Source organism: Hevea brasiliensis, chromosome 11 (assembly GCF_030052815.1).
Source record: "Hevea brasiliensis isolate MT/VB/25A 57/8 chromosome 11, ASM3005281v1, whole genome shotgun sequence".
Lineage (NCBI taxonomy): Eukaryota > Viridiplantae > Streptophyta > Magnoliopsida > Malpighiales > Euphorbiaceae > Hevea > Hevea brasiliensis.
Genome location: NC_079503.1, coordinates 2,002,945 through 2,022,354, shown reverse-complemented (window position 1 = coordinate 2,022,354; position 19,410 = coordinate 2,002,945). Strand labels below are relative to the sequence as shown.

Genomic DNA, 19,410 nt, shown 5'->3' with positions numbered 1-19,410 from the left:
GAATAGTTAATCGAAGACATAATTTTTATAAGTTTTTTTTATTATTTTTTATTTAACTTCGATTGATATTCAAATTCGAGAGATTTCATAATTTTAAATATGATTCCAGCAATAAGCTAAAGCAGATTGATAATTTAGATGTAATTATTTAGCCCTTGATAGTTTGAAGCCCTGATTTAGATCCACCAATCTTGTTCTTTTATATTGTAATTTCTCTAAATAGAACATTTACAGCAATTAAAATTTTTAATTATCATACATAATTTTTCATTCATTCAGTTTCAATTAAAGAGTTGAGGGTGGTATTTGCACGTCACTCATTTACAATTTATATATTGAGCAGTATATTAAACTGACAAAATTATGAAATATTTCAATTAGAATTTAGTCTAGAATTCATATTATATATGTTTTAATTTAATTTTCTACTTAATTTAGGATTCATTTTGTAATATTTCTGCATGCATGGTTTCCATATCATTAATTTAAGAAGAATTTGAGATATTTTAAGGCAGGCAAAAGCTTGAAATTAATTTTATTAAAAATTTTCATATTTCAATTTTACTAAATAGAATGTGGACCGGAAGAGGGTTTATATATAACTTTTCCAAATTAATAAAACGAGTTAGAGATTTCTTTTTAATTTTATTTTAATTAAAATTATTCAACTCAAATCTTAAATTATATTTGTAGAATCGAACGCTTTCCACTATATCAAAAGTTTAAGCTGTTAACAGAGGTGCAACTCTAACCTCCTTATAATGTAGGGGCCAAAGTGCCATGAACTGAAAGTATTTGAGTTGAATGTTGGCTTACTAAGTTATCTCTATAAAAGAATCTTTTCATCTCTTTCTCCACCCTATGCTCACAATTCATAAAATTTATATTTTTATTATGCAAAAAAACCCTTCTCACTTCAACCACTTATATGATATTACATGTTTGGATAAAAAATTACTTAAATTAAAGAAAATAATTTTTTTTAAATAAAAGAAAATAAATTTTAATCTTTACTAATATGGAAATTACAGATTCTGCTATTTTTTTATGTGTTCACTTCATTTTTGGATTAATTATATTTCCTTTATAATTTGTAAAATAAGATTCTTTAAAATTAGCTTAAATTATAATATTCTACTATTTACTATCCATCATTTATTAAAAAAAAATTATTCACTATAAAATTAAAAAAATTAAATATATAAAATTGAAAAATCTATATATTTCCTTTATAAGTGTATTGTTTTAATGTATCTTAACTTCTGTTTTGCTTATAACTTATGAATAAAAGAGGTGTATAGTTAAGTTGACCATATATCTGATAAGTATTAAGAAATATTACATTTTTCATACTCACACAAATCTTAAAGGATATCGATTAATAATTATTACATATTTAGTGATAATTATTTAATTCAAAGTTTTCAATAGTTGCCCATTAGGATGACAGGCAATGAAGCACAATTGCATACAAAAATGCATTAGGATATCTATCTTTTACCTGAATCGGAACACTGAGGGGTTGGAGTACCCCCAGCTGCATATAAAGCTTGCCATGCTTTTAGAAAAGCCTAAAATACAAGCAAAAAAGTCCTCTCAGTAATCAGTGGGAAATTAATACAGGATATATATCATAAGAACATGAACATTATGATGAGCTCATTTTCTGGTTAATTTAGCTAGAATTAAATATCTTGAAAAAGAAATCTATATGTTAATTACACTGGAATCATCGGTTTGGCCATCCCCAGTGGCATCCAAATCAACCACGTTAAGGGTAGATTGGTTGATTTTTCTTTATGAATCCTACCCTTAGCGTGGTTGATTTTGTACTAAATTAATATGGATGTAATTTCATTTATGAATTGTAGAGCCATTTTTCTTTTCTTTTTTTTTTTAAAAAAAATCATTAGAATTTCAAATAACATAGTAAAATCCAACTTTTCATTCAGATATTTGCACTTTAGTAGTTCCATAACATGCATGTCCAACTGTTAAACTTGATCCCATGAACTGCTGGTCCATGCACACACAACAACATTGATAATGTTGATAAACCTATGTCATATTATATTTTAAAAGAAAGTACCCTTAAAATAAAAATTTTTCATGTCTATCACATTTTTCTTGTTTCTAAATTAAAATTTTATAAGAATTTAATTAAATTAATTTTCTTTTATGATTCTTATGTTTGTAATAAAAGAATTTAATTCTTTTTATCTTAAAAAAAAATTATTTTATTATAATAAATAAAAATCAAACATAATTATGTGAGTATTCTTTTCTTACAAGTAATTTATTTCAAAAAAAGTCATTTACAATAAAAAAATAAAATTCTTTTAATCTTAAAAAAAAATCATTTTATTAAAAAAAATAAAAATTAAACATAATTAATTTTTTTTTCCTTACAACAAAGGAAGCTATTTAGAATGAAAGAATTAATTTTTTTAATTTAAAAAAAATCTTTTTAAAACAAATAATTATGTAATATTTCAATTGAATTCTTTTCTCTCCATTGATTTCTTTTAAAGAAATACATAACCTTACATTTGCGAAAATTTTATGAATAGATGTAGTGCATTATTTTGCACTACTTAGGCCATCACCGGTGGCACCACAATCCACCACATTAGAAAGCTTGAACATGCTTGCCTATCAATTCCATTTACATTCTCTCATACTCGTCAATTATTCTCTCCAATATTTGCTTTGTAGTAGAAATCTTACTTGCAAATTTTATTTACTTTTTCTTCTCCATCATTCCTTTGAAAAACAAGCCCTATCATCCATTAAAGATACAAACAGATGGCCCCGTAGAAATAAATACCCAAAAACACTAACTTATAGAATTAAAGTTCAAACCTCCCCATGGATAAAACACATTAAATAAGTTAAAATAACTGTTAAAAAGTCTTTATAATTAATATCTAACAGATGTTAAGCATTTTATGAGGGTTGCCAACGAAAGCACAATCAAGGAAAGCAGACAGGAGGCACCAGAGCAAGGCAAGTCTTAGCACTGCCCTCACATACGCTGCACATCACATTATCGTGTTTATTAAAGGCTTACATCACAAAACTCTCACAATTTACAATTTTAATCATCATAACTTTACACAGCGACGCTTACTACATAAATTAGCGACTTTTAGATGTCGGCACAGATCCCACAAGGCCACAAACCCCCTACCACAAGATCAAGAAACTACCATGCCCAATAGATCCTCAATATGACAAGTACACAAATTTGGCAGACTAATGATCATTCTGCCATAATGCCAAAGAAAAATTTCTTCAAACCCATTTTCTGGATTTGCTTGATAAGTTCTTCCATCATTAAATAAAACACACATAAATAGAAGCAAATAAAAAGGAAATCACAAAGCAGAATCAACAGTACCAAGTGATTAGACATTAAAAATATATATATTTCCAAATTCCGTTGACTAACGCACAACTCAGCTATTTGGCCACATAACCTGCAAATATGAATTAGTTATAAACGTAAATCAAGGCTAGCAGTTCATGAGAAACTCTAGTAAAGTCTACCCCCTATTCCCCATGTGCACGGCCTCAAGAGTTCTCATTCTACAATAACTCAAAACCACTGAAATCCATCGAGTAGAGAAATCTGCCTTCTATGGTCCAATATAAGTACTACACACAAGGTCGAAGAACATGATACAATCAAATCCTCTGCACCACAACACATTGTTTCGGCCTCAAACATTAAATTCATGTCGCAAAGTGAACCTCCTCTAAGAAGGCACTGCAAAACAATCCATTAGAACACCACATCAATGCCCAAAAAAAAAAAGAAAGAGAGAAAAGAAGCTGAAAAGATGAGCCCTTCCATCAAAGCATTCCGATGAAAGAAACACCCCTAGAAAAAGGAACAAAAAAATTTATCTCTCCTCATCGGAGAAAAAAAAGGTTGAAATACATGCACAAGTAAAAAATGAAGGCAGTTTGCAACACAGATACAATTAATCATAAGAAACCGTTCAGTTATCTGGAATGGTAGGTCAAGAATCAGATTATCCATATTGACAACCGGTATAAAGAGAAGGGATTGGTAAATCAGAAATGAAAATGCTGTATACGGGGGCAAGTAGGAGTGGCCACTGGGCAGGGCCAAAACAAGCAATTCCAGTTCAAGGTTCATAGGAACCAAGAAAGGACCACATTCCGGTCCTGGGTCTGGTCCAGTTTTGATCAAATCCAACTTTTTTTTTTTTCAAAAGGCGCATTTGGCCCACAATTGCATCAGACTGGTCGCCAGGTCTAGGAAGCAAGGAATCAAGAAAACCAATAATGGAAATGATGGCCTTTCTGTTCCCTTTATCCTAGTAACCAAACAGGGTAAGAGTCTCAAGTTAACACCGCCTCAAAACAAAGGCAAGGGTTTCTGCTATTGGTTTTTCACTAGCATAAAAATTTTAAGTTGTATGGAGGAATAGAAAAGTTGTGAACTTCTGAAGTTTAATACTTCAACTACTTATTGTGCCAGAAAGAAGGAAAGACTCTTGGTTAAAACGGATTTTCAAAATAACTTACTGTATGTAGACGTATCAATCTGCTCAGGAAGCTCCTTTATGTCCACCTCAAACCTCTCCTGAACCTGCAATCAACCAAAAATTGTTTAAAACTGAAACTAGGCAACTTGGTAATGCAAGTCAGGTCAAAGAACATAAGTTTGAGACCTGATTGAGAACATCAGAGTCTGAAGCAGATGATACAAATGTAATTGCGAGCCCTTTAGTGCCAAACCTACCAGCTCTACCAACCTGTCAACTCAATAAATTGAAGACAACAGTCAGATCATAGAGAAATGGAAAGAAAGAAAGCAATCGGACATACTAAAAAATCTTATTGAACTTACTCTATGTAGATAAGTGTCAGCAGAGTCTGGCATGTCATAGTTGATAACAATGTTTACACGTTCAATATCAATTCCCCGACCAACCAAATCTGTGGCCACGAGAATCCTTTTATGCCCCTCCTTGAATCCCTTGTAGCGTGTCAACCTACAAACATTGAAACATTCAGCATGATATATAATACTCAACTGCCTCTACTTAACAAAATAACTTTGTAAAAATTTCCACTTTTGGAAAAGATAAGAGTTATGGTCTATAACAAGACCGAGGAAAACAACAAAGATGCATTCTTAGTTAGTTTATAAAAAGCTTCCTATTAAAAACATAACCTCAAACAAAATACAACTATGGTAACTGCAATTAAAAGAAGTTCAGAAAAGCAAAGAGTATTTCAAGCAGATAGTAAACCAAAGTTTATAGACAAGCAAATCATTTGCCAATTAAATCCAATGAATGCAAAAAGAACAAATGAGGCAAATTAATAGCTTGGATAGGTCCAACCACAATAAAAACAAGTGCAAGCCCTCACTTAACAACAAATCCTCTAGTTATTACCTCTAAACCAATCACTTAATACAATAGGTAGGGGATTGCATATGAAAGAATCCAAATCAGTAAATCAAATTGGCAAATATAATCCAAACTAACTTAAATCCGCCCAACTCCAAGAAACAACAATAAACCAGCATAGCACTTCCACAAGCTGGAGAAGGGAACTGCATCTTAAAAAATTCAGAAATGAAAAGGGAAGGATAAATGAAACAAATCTTCATCAAAGCTAACCAGCAAGTAACGTAGCATATCTGACTCTGATAATGCAACTTGTAAAAGATAGGATTAACCAACACCAACTCAAAAAACTAACCATTAAGGAAACTATTTGATTTTAATGTCTTATGCTTGTTTATGAACATTTAGAAGTACCACATGAAATATGGCATTGCTTTTCATTGTCGTTCACATGGCCTAGACTTATAGCATTCACATCACATCCATGCGAAATAAATGGGTCATAAAAATGATGTGATTGTGACAAAATTTTCTTGCTTGTAATTGTAAAACTCAAGGAGCTACTAAAACAAGGAATACCCGAAACTACAGCTGAGCAACCAGTTGGTTTGGTTTGGAACTGAACCGATTTTGAAAAATCGAACTACTGAATTCTCCCAAAATTAAAACCAGCCAAACCAAATTGATAGAGGAACCAAATCACTTCGGTTCAGTTCATCAGTTTGCAGTGCACAAACAGGGCAAACAAAGCCTTTTCTTTGTCTACTCTCCCTAATCCACAACAAAGATTACAGACCCTCACCTTCCATCTTCCCCTTCCCTTTCTCTCCATCTCATCAAAGGAAAAAAAGAAAAAGCAATCTCAAACTCACACTCAACAAAGGCCAAATGCTCACAAATCATTCAACAATTACAAATAAATTAAAGATTAACCCAATTACAAAAAAGATCAGCCCTAATGAAAATTAAACCTAAGGGTTACTTACAAAGAAACTGAACCAAGGTCTGTGGGTGAGAGGCATGGAACTGAGATTTTCTTGTTGAGGAACAAAATCCTATATCGACAATTGAGTACACTTGAGAACCAAGGTTTGCAGCTGAGGAACAGAATGAGTACATGCAGCGGCCAGCAATGGTCCAGAGGGAGAAACAGAACCAAGGAGAAGAGAAGGGGAGGGAAGGCAAGATGAATAAAAAATAAGAAGAAGAAGAGAGGGAACTTAAGAACTTGATGGGAACAGGGAAGAAGAAGATACATTCTCTGGGCTAAAGGTTATGGTCAATGACTAACGGATGTTACAAGGGTTATTGGGCTGAGGACAAAATAGGCCTAAGGGATTAAAAAAAAAACAGTCCCAAGTACATTTAATCGGTCAGTTTTTGACTAAAATAACCAATCCAAAAACCAAAAATTATAAAAAGCATAAACCAAACCATATAAACCAAAAAACCGATCCAAATCAGTTCTTTTTTTCGGTTAAAACTGTTTATTGCTCACCCCTACCCAAAATATAGTAACAGGGATTTCAATTGCTGTTAACATTCCATTTGCACTACCATAACAAACATATAGATAAGACTGCATGCAATTTATAGCAATTAATTACCAGATTAGAGTTTACTAAAATGGAATTCTAGAAACAATACCATGAAGAAACAATCTAGACCAACGCAACCAGATATTGATGATATCATTTGAAACGATCATCATCCCCAATATAAATAGACCACGATAAAGAAGGTATAAGAAACAAGAAAACAAATGACCACATATAGCACTGCAGACAGCAGAATTTTAGTAACAAAAATCATAGTACTTCATAAAATCAGTTGAAGCAAATCTAAAACATACAAACCTTTCTTCTTGGGACATGCCAGAATGGATGCAAATTGAGGGAAAATTGCACTCCACAAGTAACTTGTTAAGCTCGGCTGCTCTGTTCACACTTTTGACAAAAATAACAACTTGATTGAAGTCCAGCGCATCAAGGAGATCATTCAGCTTCCGGTTTTTCTCCAGCTCAGTCAATTTGATGTAGTGCTGCCATTTCAAACATTAAGGTAAGTAGAGAAAACCAAATCATTATAGTTACAAAAGCACCAACATCTAAACATGCACCTGTACAAGACCATGAAGGGTCAACTTGGCTTCATCATCGACGTAAATTTCCATAGGCTGAAAGGAACAAATGTCACAGTAAATCATATTAGCAGCCTTCCTCAAGCTAATGCAATCCAGAAGGAAATGAATGATGGATTCACAGCCCTTGAATCAAGATTCTGGTCCATCTGAATCGTCTCCTTGCAGATACATTTGTTACGACAAAAAGTGCCACTGCCGCTTAACACCTCTCTTATCTTTATTACAGCCCCAAACCCAGAACTCCTTCCATTCTTCTCACTGTCACACTCCCCTTCTCTACCATACCCAATTACCCAACTCCAAACCCACAAAATACCCAAAGCCTAAAAATGAAAGACTTCAAAAAATAAAAGAAAAAGATGAAATATTCATCAACTCAAAATCTTGATGCCTTCACTTGGCGTTCAATTTCTTAATTTTTTCCTCACCAATCAAACTGCATTTTTATTCTTAAAATGGCAGGAGGATAAAACCACTTTTGACAGACAACTGGATCCTAACATCTACAGGACTCTTGCAGAAATCTGGCATTAATAAAAAGATAGACTTCTAAATTGAAGTAGAACTGGCCTTAGGACATTACATCTTGCATAAATTTCTTGCAAACTGGGCGGATTTCTTTGCTGAGTGTTGCAGAAAACATCATAACTTGCTTATCATGAGGAGTCATCTTGAAGATCTCCTGCACATCCCTCCTCATGTCTGCAGAACACATAACAATTATGATGAGAAATGTAGACATCTCAACAATACAAACAAGCCAACAGAACATTTAGGAGATTAGGAACACAGGCTGGAGCATTGCAATGAGAAAAGAAAAGAAGGGAGAGAAAACAATTACCAAGTGATTCAAGCATCTTGTCACATTCATCGAGAATAAAATGCCTCACATTCTTCAATGAAAGTTCCTTATCTCTCGCCAGTGCCAGTATTCTTCCAGGTGTCCCAACGACAACATGTGGGCATTCATTTTTCAATAAATCCTTGTGAGTTTTGATATGGACACCACCATAAAAGACAGCAACCTTGATATCAGGCAAGTACGTACTGAACCTCTCAAACTCATGACATATCTATCAAAAACGGCGGGAAATCAGGGGACAGATCATCCAATAAATTATATAAAATAGAGCAAAAACTAAAATAATGCATCAGCAAGAGAGTTTATAGAACTAGATGATACCTGGTAAGCCAATTCCCTAGTATGACACAAAACAAGGGCAATAACTTGGCCAGATGTAGGCTCAATTTGCTGGAGAGTAGACAGAACAAATACAGCAGTCTTCCCCATCCCAGATTTAGCTTGGCAGATAACATCCATGCCCAAGATGGCTTGAGGGATACACTCATGTTGAACTGATGAAGAACCAAACAAAATTGTATCCAAGGAACCCTTGGTAAGTAAAATAAAACCTCCCTGATCCTTTAATTGAAAGGTTTACCAAACCAGAATACAGCTCCAAAATCAAGAGTGTGATAGTGGTATATTACCTGGAAAGTAAAAGGACAATCCGATTCATGAGTACAGAAGGGGTTAAAAAATGAATGATTAGCTAACAGTAATAACCAAGAAATGATATCAAGCATGCATTTTCAAGCAAAATTATGTCCACAAGACCATCAAATCAAAATATTTTCATTGAGGCATGCAATCACAGGAATCCAGAATATTATAGGTCTCGAACATAACATGAAATAGCTCACAAGCTAAGCATGCCACCCAACCCAAATGCCATAGCCCATATGTGTTTCAGGAAAAAAAAATGTAAAACCATACAAGATATGACAGTATCCGTGCACAAAATGATGCACGTTTTTTCAACAATATAAAAAGAGAAAAGAGGGTCAATGGTTTGCCTTCAGAAGGATGCTCAAATCCCGAGTCCACAATGGCACGTAGAAGCTCTGGCTTCAGAAGAAAGTCTCTGAATCCGGAACTGTGTATTCCTACATAGCCCCTGCAAATAAAAGGTAGATATATCTTCAAGAACAAACTAAAAATCAGCTGAAACTCCCATAATTTAACTATCCATGTGTATAAATAAATGCATCATAACCACTTAAGAAGCATGTGGAAGCAAACAAAGTGAATATAACCACTTAAGAAATCAGCTACTCCATCTGAAAACCATGAATGTCTACTTTCATCTTCAAAAGCCAAATGAATCCAGCAGATTCATCCCCCACCATAGAAATGGTAAGGATTCAATTGTCATAGCCCATTTTCTTAATTTCCTAAGGTAGAGGTCCCCAGAATTTCAATATATATAAAGCAAACCCAACACAACAAGCGAATGAATATATATATATATATATATATATATATATATATATATATAGAAACCAAGATATTAGTTCCAAAAAGACCGCTTACTTCTTGGCGGATTCGCCATTGACTTTGGTAACAGAGTCAGGGACTTTCTCTTCTTCTTCCTCGTAATCGAGAAGCTCCTCCTCGTAAGCATCGTTGTCCCTTGTTTCACCCATGTTCTATAAACAAACAAACAGATCTCGAATTAGTGGTGCAGATATATAAACTGATCCAGGGTTACTATTGAATACAACAAGGATTGATTTAGATCTTTTGAAATAAATTAGGAACAAAAATCAATTGATGGGGGAAAACAATTAGAGTTTTGAAAACAAATTGATCAGGGTTTTATTAAAAAATTTAAAAAGGAAGGAGAAATTGGGATTGGAGGAATAAGTATACCTGCTAGGCTCTGAAAAAAAGGTGGATTTGGGTTTTAGGATTAGGGTTTGGAAAGTCTGCAAAGGAAAATGGTTAGCGAGCTAAAAGAAATTGGGAAAAGATTTTGAGTGTAAGGAGACCCCAGCAATGACCTCGACTAAAGATAGAGAAGAGGCTGCGCAGCTGAAAACAAATATATAATCCACCGATATTTCTACCGCGTTGCCCTAAATGCCCCTTCTCTTTGTTATGGGTACGGGCTTAAGGTTTAGTTGTACTCATGAGTGAAGCTTCTGAGGCCTACAACAATTGTGCAAAGCCCAGTTACAATCTAATCGTAATGAACTTCCATGGTTGCCATCCATTGCAATTTTGCAAAGCTAACCACTGAACAAAGTTGAATTGTTGTCGAGAATTCTGTCAATGGCTGTGGCTTCATGCTTGGGCCTGCTACCTCCATTTGGAGCCACGCAAGATTCAGGTATCTCTCTTTTAACTTCACAAACAGAAAGTTCATCAAGCACACTTTTTTTCTTTCCTTTTATGTTTACTGCTAAACAATCGTGGATTCTTGATGCTTAGGGATATATGGAACCAGTTCTGTCAAGCAGGAGATTCTTGGGATACATGACTTGCTCCACGCTCCTTCTACTGCTAGACGTTACTATGTGAAAACTAGAGTCAGATTTGACTCCCTTGTTGTGAGCCATGTCTATTTTTTTATGTTGATTGGTTACCGTATTTTTATTTCTAATTGTTCATGCTTGATAATAGGCTGCACCAAGAAATCAAAACCCAAAACCAAAAAGCGTTATCTGTGGTGACTGTGATGGAAATGGTAATTAAGCCAATAACTAGAGTTAAATTTTGCTGCTTGTTTGAAGATATTCTTCAATTTTCTTGATAATTCAAAGCATTCTGTTCTTGTTGTCCACCTCCCATGGCATTATTCTATGGCCGTTAACTTTTGTTTGTAATCCTGTTTCTTCTTATTCTTCTTGTTGGGTTGAATTAAAAGTTTGTTTGTTGATGCCTTCATGAGTAAAACCAATGTTAAATATTAATGAGAACTTCTGGCATATTCTTCTGTTACAATTGTGAAACAACGGATGAAAGATAGGTTTTTTCTTTTCTTTTGCTGTCAATTACCAGGTGTAGTTCTATGCTCACAGTGTAAAGGTAGAGGAGTGAACTCTGTTGATCTCTTTAATGGACAATTTAAAGCTGGCGACTCCTGTTGGCTTTGTGGGTAATGAGAACTTCTTTTATCCTCTTGTACTTGGTCAATGTTTTGCTGGTATGACACCCATAAATCATGTCTTCATTTATGGGTTATCTTGCAGAGGAAAGAAGGAAATGCTATGTGGGAATTGCAATGGAGCTGGCTTTATCGGTGGTTTTATGAGCACTGTTGATGAGTAGAAATGATTATTTGAAGTCTTGTCAAATTTCACTACATTTCTCATATGGTTACCAGATACCATCAATACTATAACTTCATTAGATTTCTGTGATATTCTTCCTGCACATAGTTTGTAGTTGGCAGCCATTTTAGATGCTAATGGATGTTCATAAACTTGCTTATCTGTTTTTGGAGCAAGCGAGTTGCCTCAGATTCAGGGTGAAACACATGGAACATGTGAGATTCTCTTTCAGCCTCCAATAGCTCCATCTCTTTCACCCCAAGCTTAGCCAAAAACTCTGCATACAATGCTCCCCTTTCATTCAAGAAGTCTAGGCCAGCCACATGAGCCACTGCTGCTGGAAACACAATCAATTCAGCTGCAGACAGATCTTGTATGTCAAAAATATAATTTTGATAGGACATGATTTCATGATAAAAAATATAATATAATATAATTTTATTGAGAAAGAATATGCTAATGCTATCATATGATTTTTTTTTTAATTTAACAGAAAATGACCTATTTTAAAGATGAACTTATTGACAACTATTTTAAATCAATTTTAACATATTTTGTTGTCAAATTATATAAAAAAAAAAAATTCAAAGTTATGTCTTCATTATTATTTTTAGCCAAAATTTATGCAAATTTCTTGCCTATGCTAGGAATTTTTATTTGTTACAATCGTTCTACGTATAACGATTTAATTATAATCATTGATTATGGTGCGATCTACGTGTAATCCACCACTTCACAATTAAATCATTGTACATGCATGGGTTTTATTGTAGGGTGTATAAACACACTACTAATAGAAAATCATCTACATGTATTTTTAAGTAGACTTATCATAATTTTAACCAAAATAATAATTTTTTATTGGTTGAGTATATTCACTCGAATGTAAATAAAAATTATTTAAAATTTATAATTTAATTCATTTGATCCCCAAATTTTCATATTCATTTCAATTTTAACAATAAATTCAATTAAAATAATTAAATTCATTACTTGACAAAAATAATTTAAATTTTTTGCTTTATTATTAATTTTACCTAATTATTTTAATTTTTATCAATTTATTCATTAATTTTAACAGACTTTATATTGATAAAAAAAAGTAATAGTTAAATAATATTTAATATTATTTTTTTATCTTTCTTATTTATACTTCTGATTGACATATTGCCATCTTATTTCAAAATTTAAAGCTTAAATAATATAACTGAAAAGTAATTAAAATCTCACCGTATAAAAATTAAAATGATATATTATTTCCAATATTGACATAATTTTATTTATATAAATATAAAAAAAAATAATATTAATATATCCGCACTAACATGCTAGTCAAGTAGCTTTGTAAGTGCTAAAATTCAAATTTTAATTTTTTGTCAATAGAAGCACAATACTTAATTACTCAACTCAACTAAGCTTTTATTCTAAAAAGTTAACAATTTCAAAAGAGATAAATAAAAAAGACTCAAACCATAGATTGCACTACTTTCTACATGTAAAATAACTAATCAGACTTCCTTTGATTGGCAAATTCAACATTAGCTTTAGCACAATACTAGCAGAGTTTTTTTTTTTTTTATGTGCTTCATTATGTTTTTTAGGCCTTTTTTTAGGTTAAAGGGATAATTTGAATGGTTGAAATCCATGGTTGGTGGCTGGTAGGACATCTAAAATACATAAAAAGAAAAAAAAAAACTTGTTAAATAGACGATAATAAAAATACAAGTACCATATCAACAACACCAACCACACACACCCAATCCCAAAAAAGAAAAGGGAGAAAAAGAAGCGGAAGAAGGTCAGAGTATCCTTCCAATATTTAAAAACTTGTACAAAAAAAGGGGGTAAGACTCTAAAAATAGAACTCTATTTGGCAGCTTGTTCTAAGATAGGAACTTTCTTCCAATCCTCTTCCAAGGCATTACTTTGCAAAGGGGGCAATGAAAACAAGTTCACAGTTGAGCTTCCACTCCGAACCTCCTTAAGGACACGCAATGCTGATAAAGTTAGCTTCATGAACATGTTCTCCATATTCTCAATCTCAGCAAGCTCTCTTGGTACTTCAAGTGGCATATCCTTGCTTTCTGATGAAGTTTCGGAGTCACAACCTCCTACGACAGTTGCATCAGGTGATATTGACGGTTCTTTTCTAGAGAAAAGACTATCAAGTATGGTCTCACACTCCTTCACAAGCTTGTTAAGCACATGAGTAGTGAAGAATGGCTGCTGCATAACCTTTTGGATGAAAGGCAAGCGAACCAAAGCACCACTTCGCTTGTCATATTTTTTTAATATCTTCACAAGTCCTGCGCAAAGAACATCAAGTTTAGAAACAAATTCAACTACAAACTCATGAATGAAAACATCTCCAAGTCGAGCAAATCAACAGCTTAAATCTTGAACTAATCCATTTGGTGAAAACTTCTTTTATTTTTTGCTTCTTCAATTGTGCAAAATTGTGCAATATTTAATCAGAACAGCTGCTTTGGTTTTAGCATTTTGTATTGGCAATAATAAGGTCATCATCAAAATATCACAATCATTCTGGCAATTAATTCTTAGGAATACGGGAAATATTTAGCATCACATTATCAAATCGCCTAAAAATTAGCTGTGAATAGGGGTACAATGATGTCAATATGTCATATTTGGTGCATTGTGGAAACTCCAGGAATTCCATGCATGGTAGAAGTGGAAAACTAAATATTTAAGCCACATTTTTTTTCAACTCACCTGTGTAGTTAAGAGCACTGTAATTCTCCAACAAAACCATCTCTCCATGGAAATTCACTATCTCCCTCCCCACTTCCATCCGTTCTTCATTTGAATCCTTGGCCTTTTTTACTCTATCTTGCAGCTCCTGCATTCCAAACCACAATCACAAAAAGAAATTTCAATTGAATATGTGTTCATGAATCCCAATTTCCATTCTCACCAAGAATGGCTGTACATCCAACAGCAGGATATTGCATACTACAGAAAATGAAGGAAAAAAAAAATCAACAAGAACCAATTTAAACCCATCCAGAGAAACACGGACGCCAACCACACAAATCAAGTGATGGGAAATACATCAGACTATGACAATGAAAATCTCCAAAAGCAAGCTTCACATAGATTGAGTTTTATGTATATGGAACAGTTTAGTAACAAAAAATGCAGAAGTCTAGCAGACATGTCTTCGCTGGAGAGAAGAATATCTGTTTCTTCAACTACTGTGTCAATCAATTGATGTATAGGCCATTTAGACCCAGATGAAATTGTGAAAGAATTAATTCCTTCCACCCTTATCAAATTGAGCCTAATATCAGCTACAACCATTAGCATCTCACAGATTTCCAATTATTTTGCAAATCTATAGAAGACAAGAAAAAAAAAAATTCCCTTTCCCCCTTTCAAATTGGAAACTTTTACACAATATTACAAACTCACTGGCCACATACAAATTTTGCCATCTTCTAATATAAAATTTTGTGCATTATTTTTCTACAAAACATACAAAATCCTCACATAATATCCAAAAAATTTAAATTTCTTATATTCTAACTTAACATATTCAAAACAACGAAAATCAATCAAAATTATAGAAATAAATAAAAAAAATCCAACAAAAATGAAGAAATAAATACCTTCCATTTGATAACAAAGTCCTCTTCTTTTTCAAAAATAAAGGAATTAAACTTCTCCATCTCGTCCTCCAACAGCCTAACGAAATCAATCACCTCCTTCGTCACCTCACCGCCACTCTCCTCCCTATCGGTCGGTGCCATAGCCTCTAATCTGGGCCGTTTATTCTGTGGCTTATCTCCATCCTTGGGATAAATCAGCTTGAGTTGTTTCTTCAAATCTTTATAGGATAAAAACTTGTCTCTCCATTCCGGTAAGGTGTCCTCTATCAATATGCTCAGGCTCTTCCAGAACTTCATATCTATACACCTGATCACCACCGGCGCATATCAACTCTTATATTATTCCGCCTACTGAATTTCTTCAACAAATAATAATAATAATAATACAATATCTTCTGCGAACGGCGATGTTAACGAGAGAAATGGCGATAGAATATTAAGAAAAGAGAAATACAAAGAAAATAGTGGAGAATATTCGTGGGATGGAATATATCTCTTTCGTCGGGTTAATCTCCCACTTTTTTGGACTATACGGCTAATGTTCTCGATTTAATATTATGGGACGAATCATTAGATAATAATTATTTTTTATTATATTATTAAGTAAAAATAATATTTAATATCATATTAATGTTCGTGCGAAGAAATAGAGTCAAAATGAGACAAACTATCTCATAGAGTTAAAAATAAAAATAATTTAATATTAAATTTAATAAATTTTAATTATTAAAATAATAAAATAATTTCTTTAAAATTATTTTTAACAAAATTAATTTTAAAAAAAATATTAAATAAGTATTTAGTTGGAGAGTAAAATTTACCTTTAATTTTTTTTTAAATTTATTTTTAATTACTCTTATTCTCTATTGTTATTTTCAAACATTGATATGTAAATTATTTCTCTTTTTATTTTTATTTATCCTCCTTACTCTTATTCGAATATAATGTTATGATTCGTTTCTCATTGAATTTTAAAGTAAAAAAAATATTTTTTAAAATAAATAATTATTAATAAATTGACTTTTCAAAGTATTATAATTTATTTACTGTTGGGTCAATCAACATTATAAGTATTAAAGGAAAAATATTAAAATACATTAGATTAATTTTAAAGCACTATCATAATATAAATAAAGTTTAATTGGGCATAGTGGTGGAGTTATTATCAATTAATTTGTTAATAATTAAAAGTAAAAAAATATCATTTATTTAATCTACCATGTTTAAGAATTTCATTCTAAAAAGAACATGGTTTGAAATTTTACATGTCCCACCAATTGAATTGATTAGAAAAAATAAAATAAAATAAAGCGGTTGATAAGACTTGATGATTAAAAATCCATAAAACAATCCTTGGATGCTTGAATTAATAATTAATATACCTTAAACTCTACAATTAAAATTAATTATTTGATTAATCTTAGACAGTTGGTTTGCAGAAAATAATTGTACATGAAAAATATTTTTTTTTTAAATATTTTCTAAAAAAATATTTTTGTTATTTGATTATAATGTTAATTAATTATCACGATCCAATTTATGAGCCGGACCGGCACTAGGACCTGAATCAGCCTAAAGCCTCCGAGGCCCGTATTAAACCTAACTATTCCTTAACTCAATCTTAAAGCCCATTTTAAGCCTAATTTCAATAATTCAACTAGACAGAGTACGGTCATAACATGAACCATACAACAGGGAGTTTTTGACTTACCCGACCTGTAAATACAATATATAACAAATTGGGGAGCTCAACTCACCCTCCACATACTCATTATGTCATAAAATCAAATGGGAGTTCAGCTCTCTCATCAAATCCAATCACACGCACATATACATGCATTTAATGTTCTTACAAATTCAACATAATATTATATTACAGTTCCAAATTAATTAAAATACTCCTAACACATGCAGAGTCTAGAATTTAGTAAAATTATACAAGTATAATAGATATTAATAGATTGCCTGCGAATGAGAGAGTCAGGTTAGAACTCAACAAGAAATCTCCTGTATCCTGGAAAAATAAGGTGAACAGGAGTAAGCGTTCGACTTAGATAGTAAAATACCGATTTTAACCATAATTTCTATAACTATCTAAAGCTAATGCATCATGAAGAGTGGAATGCAACATCATTATAATTTTCATACAAATCACATCATAACAGCAAAAAGGTAATTTGGAGCACTTACACACCCAATAATATTCAGACAGTACATATACAGGAGTTGATCCCCTATACAACTCTCTTAATCCAACCTCTGCCAGCAAGTGTCTCTTAAACCGGACTTTCCCTTAACAAATCAAATACGATGGCCAGCGAGATCATCTGGAGCCGTGCCTATCCCGACTTATCCAATCGGGTTCCAGCGAGTCAAGCTCCAGTTGCATCTACCCGTCCTGTCCATAACCCATATCACACACCACACGCACGTCAATACACGCACACTGCCCCAAATTACCATAAAACAATATCTATAACATATCATCCATTAAGAATGTAATATAAAACGCGCCTAGTATTTAACTACATAGATATATATTTATAAGTGATGCATGGGCATGCCTGAACATATAATAATATTGAAATTATAATTAAAATCAATATTTTACTCACATACTTGAACTGAGGTCACTGCGACGGCTGGGCAGAGGAGAAAGGCTATCCCGGCTTTCATGACAATTTCATTATAATTATTTAATATATTTGACTCAATACAAGTTTAGAAATGATCAAAGACACCCTAAATTGTGTCGAAAATCCGGCAGAATCTCCCTTATACTTAGGACCTACCCAATCTGCAAAAGGGCTCAAAATGCACTTCTATATCTACAAGTCACACATCCACAACTCAATCACATCACATGGCCCTCCTGGGTCCATGCAAACGGTCAACCACCATAATTTGAAAAATTACTATTTAGTCCCTATAACTAACCATTTTGCAAAAACTATCCAAATGAGCTCTAAAAATTCTAAAATCTTGCCCCGTGGTCCTTAGCAATATTATTAAGCTAATGCAAAAGAAATTGTAATTTTATAACCTACCATGAATATTTTATAGATTTTTAATCAAAATCAGGCACTAGATAATTAAGAAAAATGAGGTTTCAGGTTTACCTATGCCAATTACTACCCTTGAGACACGTCCGAAACGTCTGAAAATGGTAGGATAGCCTATAACCTCAACCTTATTCTGAAGCTTTCCCGGTAGCTTGCCTGCCCTCGCCTGAAATTGTAGACCCGAATAATTGTTGAATTCTTGCGAAACGAGCATACCTACGCGAAGCCCACAACACGAGAGTTAGTACATAATTTTTACGAAATTTATTAAGCTCATTTAATGCTCGAAAAAATACTGCGAATTTTCATGGGACTCATCAGAAAACGGTGTCGGAAAATTTTGAAATGGGTATTGCCGTGAAGCTTTCGTCGAGGGGAGCACTCCGGTGCTCTCGAATTTTTCGTGAGGTTCACGATTTGCGAGAAATCTAGCCCAAAAATTGAAATAGGCAAAAACTTTCCGGACAAAAATTGGACAAACCGCTCGATGGATTTTTGTATTCTTGGTGTTTATGGAAAGCTCTCGAGGTGTAAATGAGTTTTGGGACAAGACCCAATCCAATCGGTGGCCGGATCGGCCGGAATCGGCCCGGGAAATTGAAGAGTCACGCGTGCGTAGTGGAATTTTTGGAGCAGTTTTTCGGCGGCCTGGAGCATCGGCCTGTGGCGGGGATGGTCCTTGGAGGCGCCCCGGCGACCGAGGAAGGCTGGGGCGGTTGTGGGGCGGCAAAGGGAGGAGAGAGGAGAGAGAAAATGGAGATGGGAGAGAGAGTGTCGGGCGCGCGGGGGAAGGAGAAGAAGCAAAGAAAAGGGCCGGTCCGATTCGATTCAAGATATCGAAAATTAAATTTTTACTCTGCCCTAGGACCAAAAATGAGATTCAAAAATTTCGAAAAAATTTCAGAAAACTCAGAAAAATTCATAGAGTTTAAATATATTTTTAGTTTTGTCACGTGATCTTTAAATTAATTTTTAAAAATCATCTAAGTTTCACATTTTTGAAAAATCGAACCTGATTTCTAAAATTCAAATAATTTCAAATAATTTCATAAAATTTAAATAAAATAAAA

At 33.2% G+C, this 19,410-nt stretch overlaps 3 protein-coding genes across 5 annotated transcripts; 1 reads left to right on the top strand and 2 right to left on the bottom strand.

Moving 5' to 3' along the window:
* Window positions 1-3,386: 3,386 nt before the first annotated feature.
* On the bottom strand, window positions 3,387-10,398 carry LOC110657875 (DEAD-box ATP-dependent RNA helicase 15). 2 transcript variants are annotated; one of them, XM_021815292.2, is made up of 12 exons: window positions 10,247-10,397; window positions 9,908-10,023; window positions 9,391-9,491; window positions 8,717-8,889; window positions 8,375-8,606; window positions 8,117-8,235; window positions 7,510-7,566; window positions 7,247-7,431; window positions 4,883-5,027; window positions 4,704-4,787; window positions 4,558-4,621; window positions 3,387-3,769 (listed from the first exon to the last, which is right to left on the bottom strand). In XM_021815292.2, exons 2-12 carry the CDS (start codon window positions 10,018-10,020, stop codon window positions 3,759-3,761), a joined length of 1,284 nt encoding a protein of 427 aa, XP_021670984.1. In that variant the 5' UTR covers window positions 10,021-10,023; window positions 10,247-10,397; the 3' UTR covers window positions 3,387-3,758. The 2 variants fall into 2 exon arrangements, with proteins under 2 accessions (XP_021670984.1, XP_057985615.1); XM_058129632.1 differs by lacking the exon at window positions 3,387-3,769 and having other exon boundaries at window positions 3,798-4,621; window positions 10,247-10,398.
* Window positions 10,399-10,509: 111 nt separating this feature from the next.
* Window positions 10,510-11,811, top strand: LOC110657877 (protein BUNDLE SHEATH DEFECTIVE 2, chloroplastic). 2 transcript variants are annotated; one of them, XM_021815295.2, is made up of 5 exons: window positions 10,510-10,706; window positions 10,808-10,905; window positions 11,000-11,063; window positions 11,378-11,474; window positions 11,569-11,811. In XM_021815295.2, the coding sequence occupies exons 1-5, from the start codon at window positions 10,649-10,651 to the stop codon at window positions 11,645-11,647; spliced, it is 396 nt and encodes a 131-aa protein (XP_021670987.2). In that variant the 5' UTR covers window positions 10,510-10,648; the 3' UTR covers window positions 11,648-11,811. The 2 variants fall into 2 exon arrangements, with proteins under 2 accessions (XP_021670987.2, XP_021670986.2); XM_021815294.2 differs by having other exon boundaries at window positions 10,808-10,926.
* A 1,549-nt stretch (window positions 11,812-13,360) lies between these two features.
* On the bottom strand, window positions 13,361-15,782 carry LOC110657878 (SPX domain-containing protein 1). The gene is made up of 3 exons (XM_021815297.2): window positions 15,279-15,782; window positions 14,383-14,509; window positions 13,361-13,955 (listed from the first exon to the last, which is right to left on the bottom strand). The coding sequence occupies exons 1-3, from the start codon at window positions 15,573-15,575 to the stop codon at window positions 13,516-13,518; spliced, it is 864 nt and encodes a 287-aa protein (XP_021670989.2). The 5' UTR covers window positions 15,576-15,782; the 3' UTR covers window positions 13,361-13,515.
* Between the last annotated feature and the right edge of the window lie 3,628 nt (window positions 15,783-19,410).

What these genes read in the sequence shown, in the direction of transcription:
- LOC110657875 (XM_058129632.1), bottom strand. Translation starts at nt 10,020, where the DNA reads ATGGGTGAAACAAGGGACAACGATGCTTACGAGGAGGAGCTTCTCGAT. An exon ending in ATTTGAGCATCCTTCTGAAG is followed by an intron (nt 8,890 to 9,390) that starts GCAAACCATTGA and finishes GTTCTTCATCAG; the next exon opens with TTCAACATGAGTGTATCCCT. An exon ending in GCAAGAAATTTATGCAAGAT is followed by an intron (nt 7,567 to 8,116) that starts GTAATGTCCTAA and finishes TGTTCCTTTCAG; the next exon opens with CCTATGGAAATTTACGTCGA.
- LOC110657877 (XM_021815294.2), top strand. Translation starts at nt 10,649, where the DNA reads ATGGCTGTGGCTTCATGCTTGGGCCTGCTACCTCCATTTGGAGCCACG. An exon ending in TGGAGCCACGCAAGATTCAG is followed by an intron (nt 10,707 to 10,807) that starts GTATCTCTCTTT and finishes CTTGATGCTTAG; the next exon opens with GGATATATGGAACCAGTTCT. An exon ending in TCAGATTTGACTCCCTTGTT is followed by an intron (nt 10,927 to 10,999) that starts GTGAGCCATGTC and finishes GCTTGATAATAG; the next exon opens with GCTGCACCAAGAAATCAAAA.
- LOC110657878 (XM_021815297.2), bottom strand. Translation starts at nt 15,575, where the DNA reads ATGAAGTTCTGGAAGAGCCTGAGCATATTGATAGAGGACACCTTACCG. An exon ending in ACTTTGTTATCAAATGGAAG is followed by an intron (nt 14,510 to 15,278) that starts GTATTTATTTCT and finishes TTTGGAATGCAG; the next exon opens with GAGCTGCAAGATAGAGTAAA. An exon ending in CAGTGCTCTTAACTACACAG is followed by an intron (nt 13,956 to 14,382) that starts GTGAGTTGAAAA and finishes TTCTTTGCGCAG; the next exon opens with GACTTGTGAAGATATTAAAA.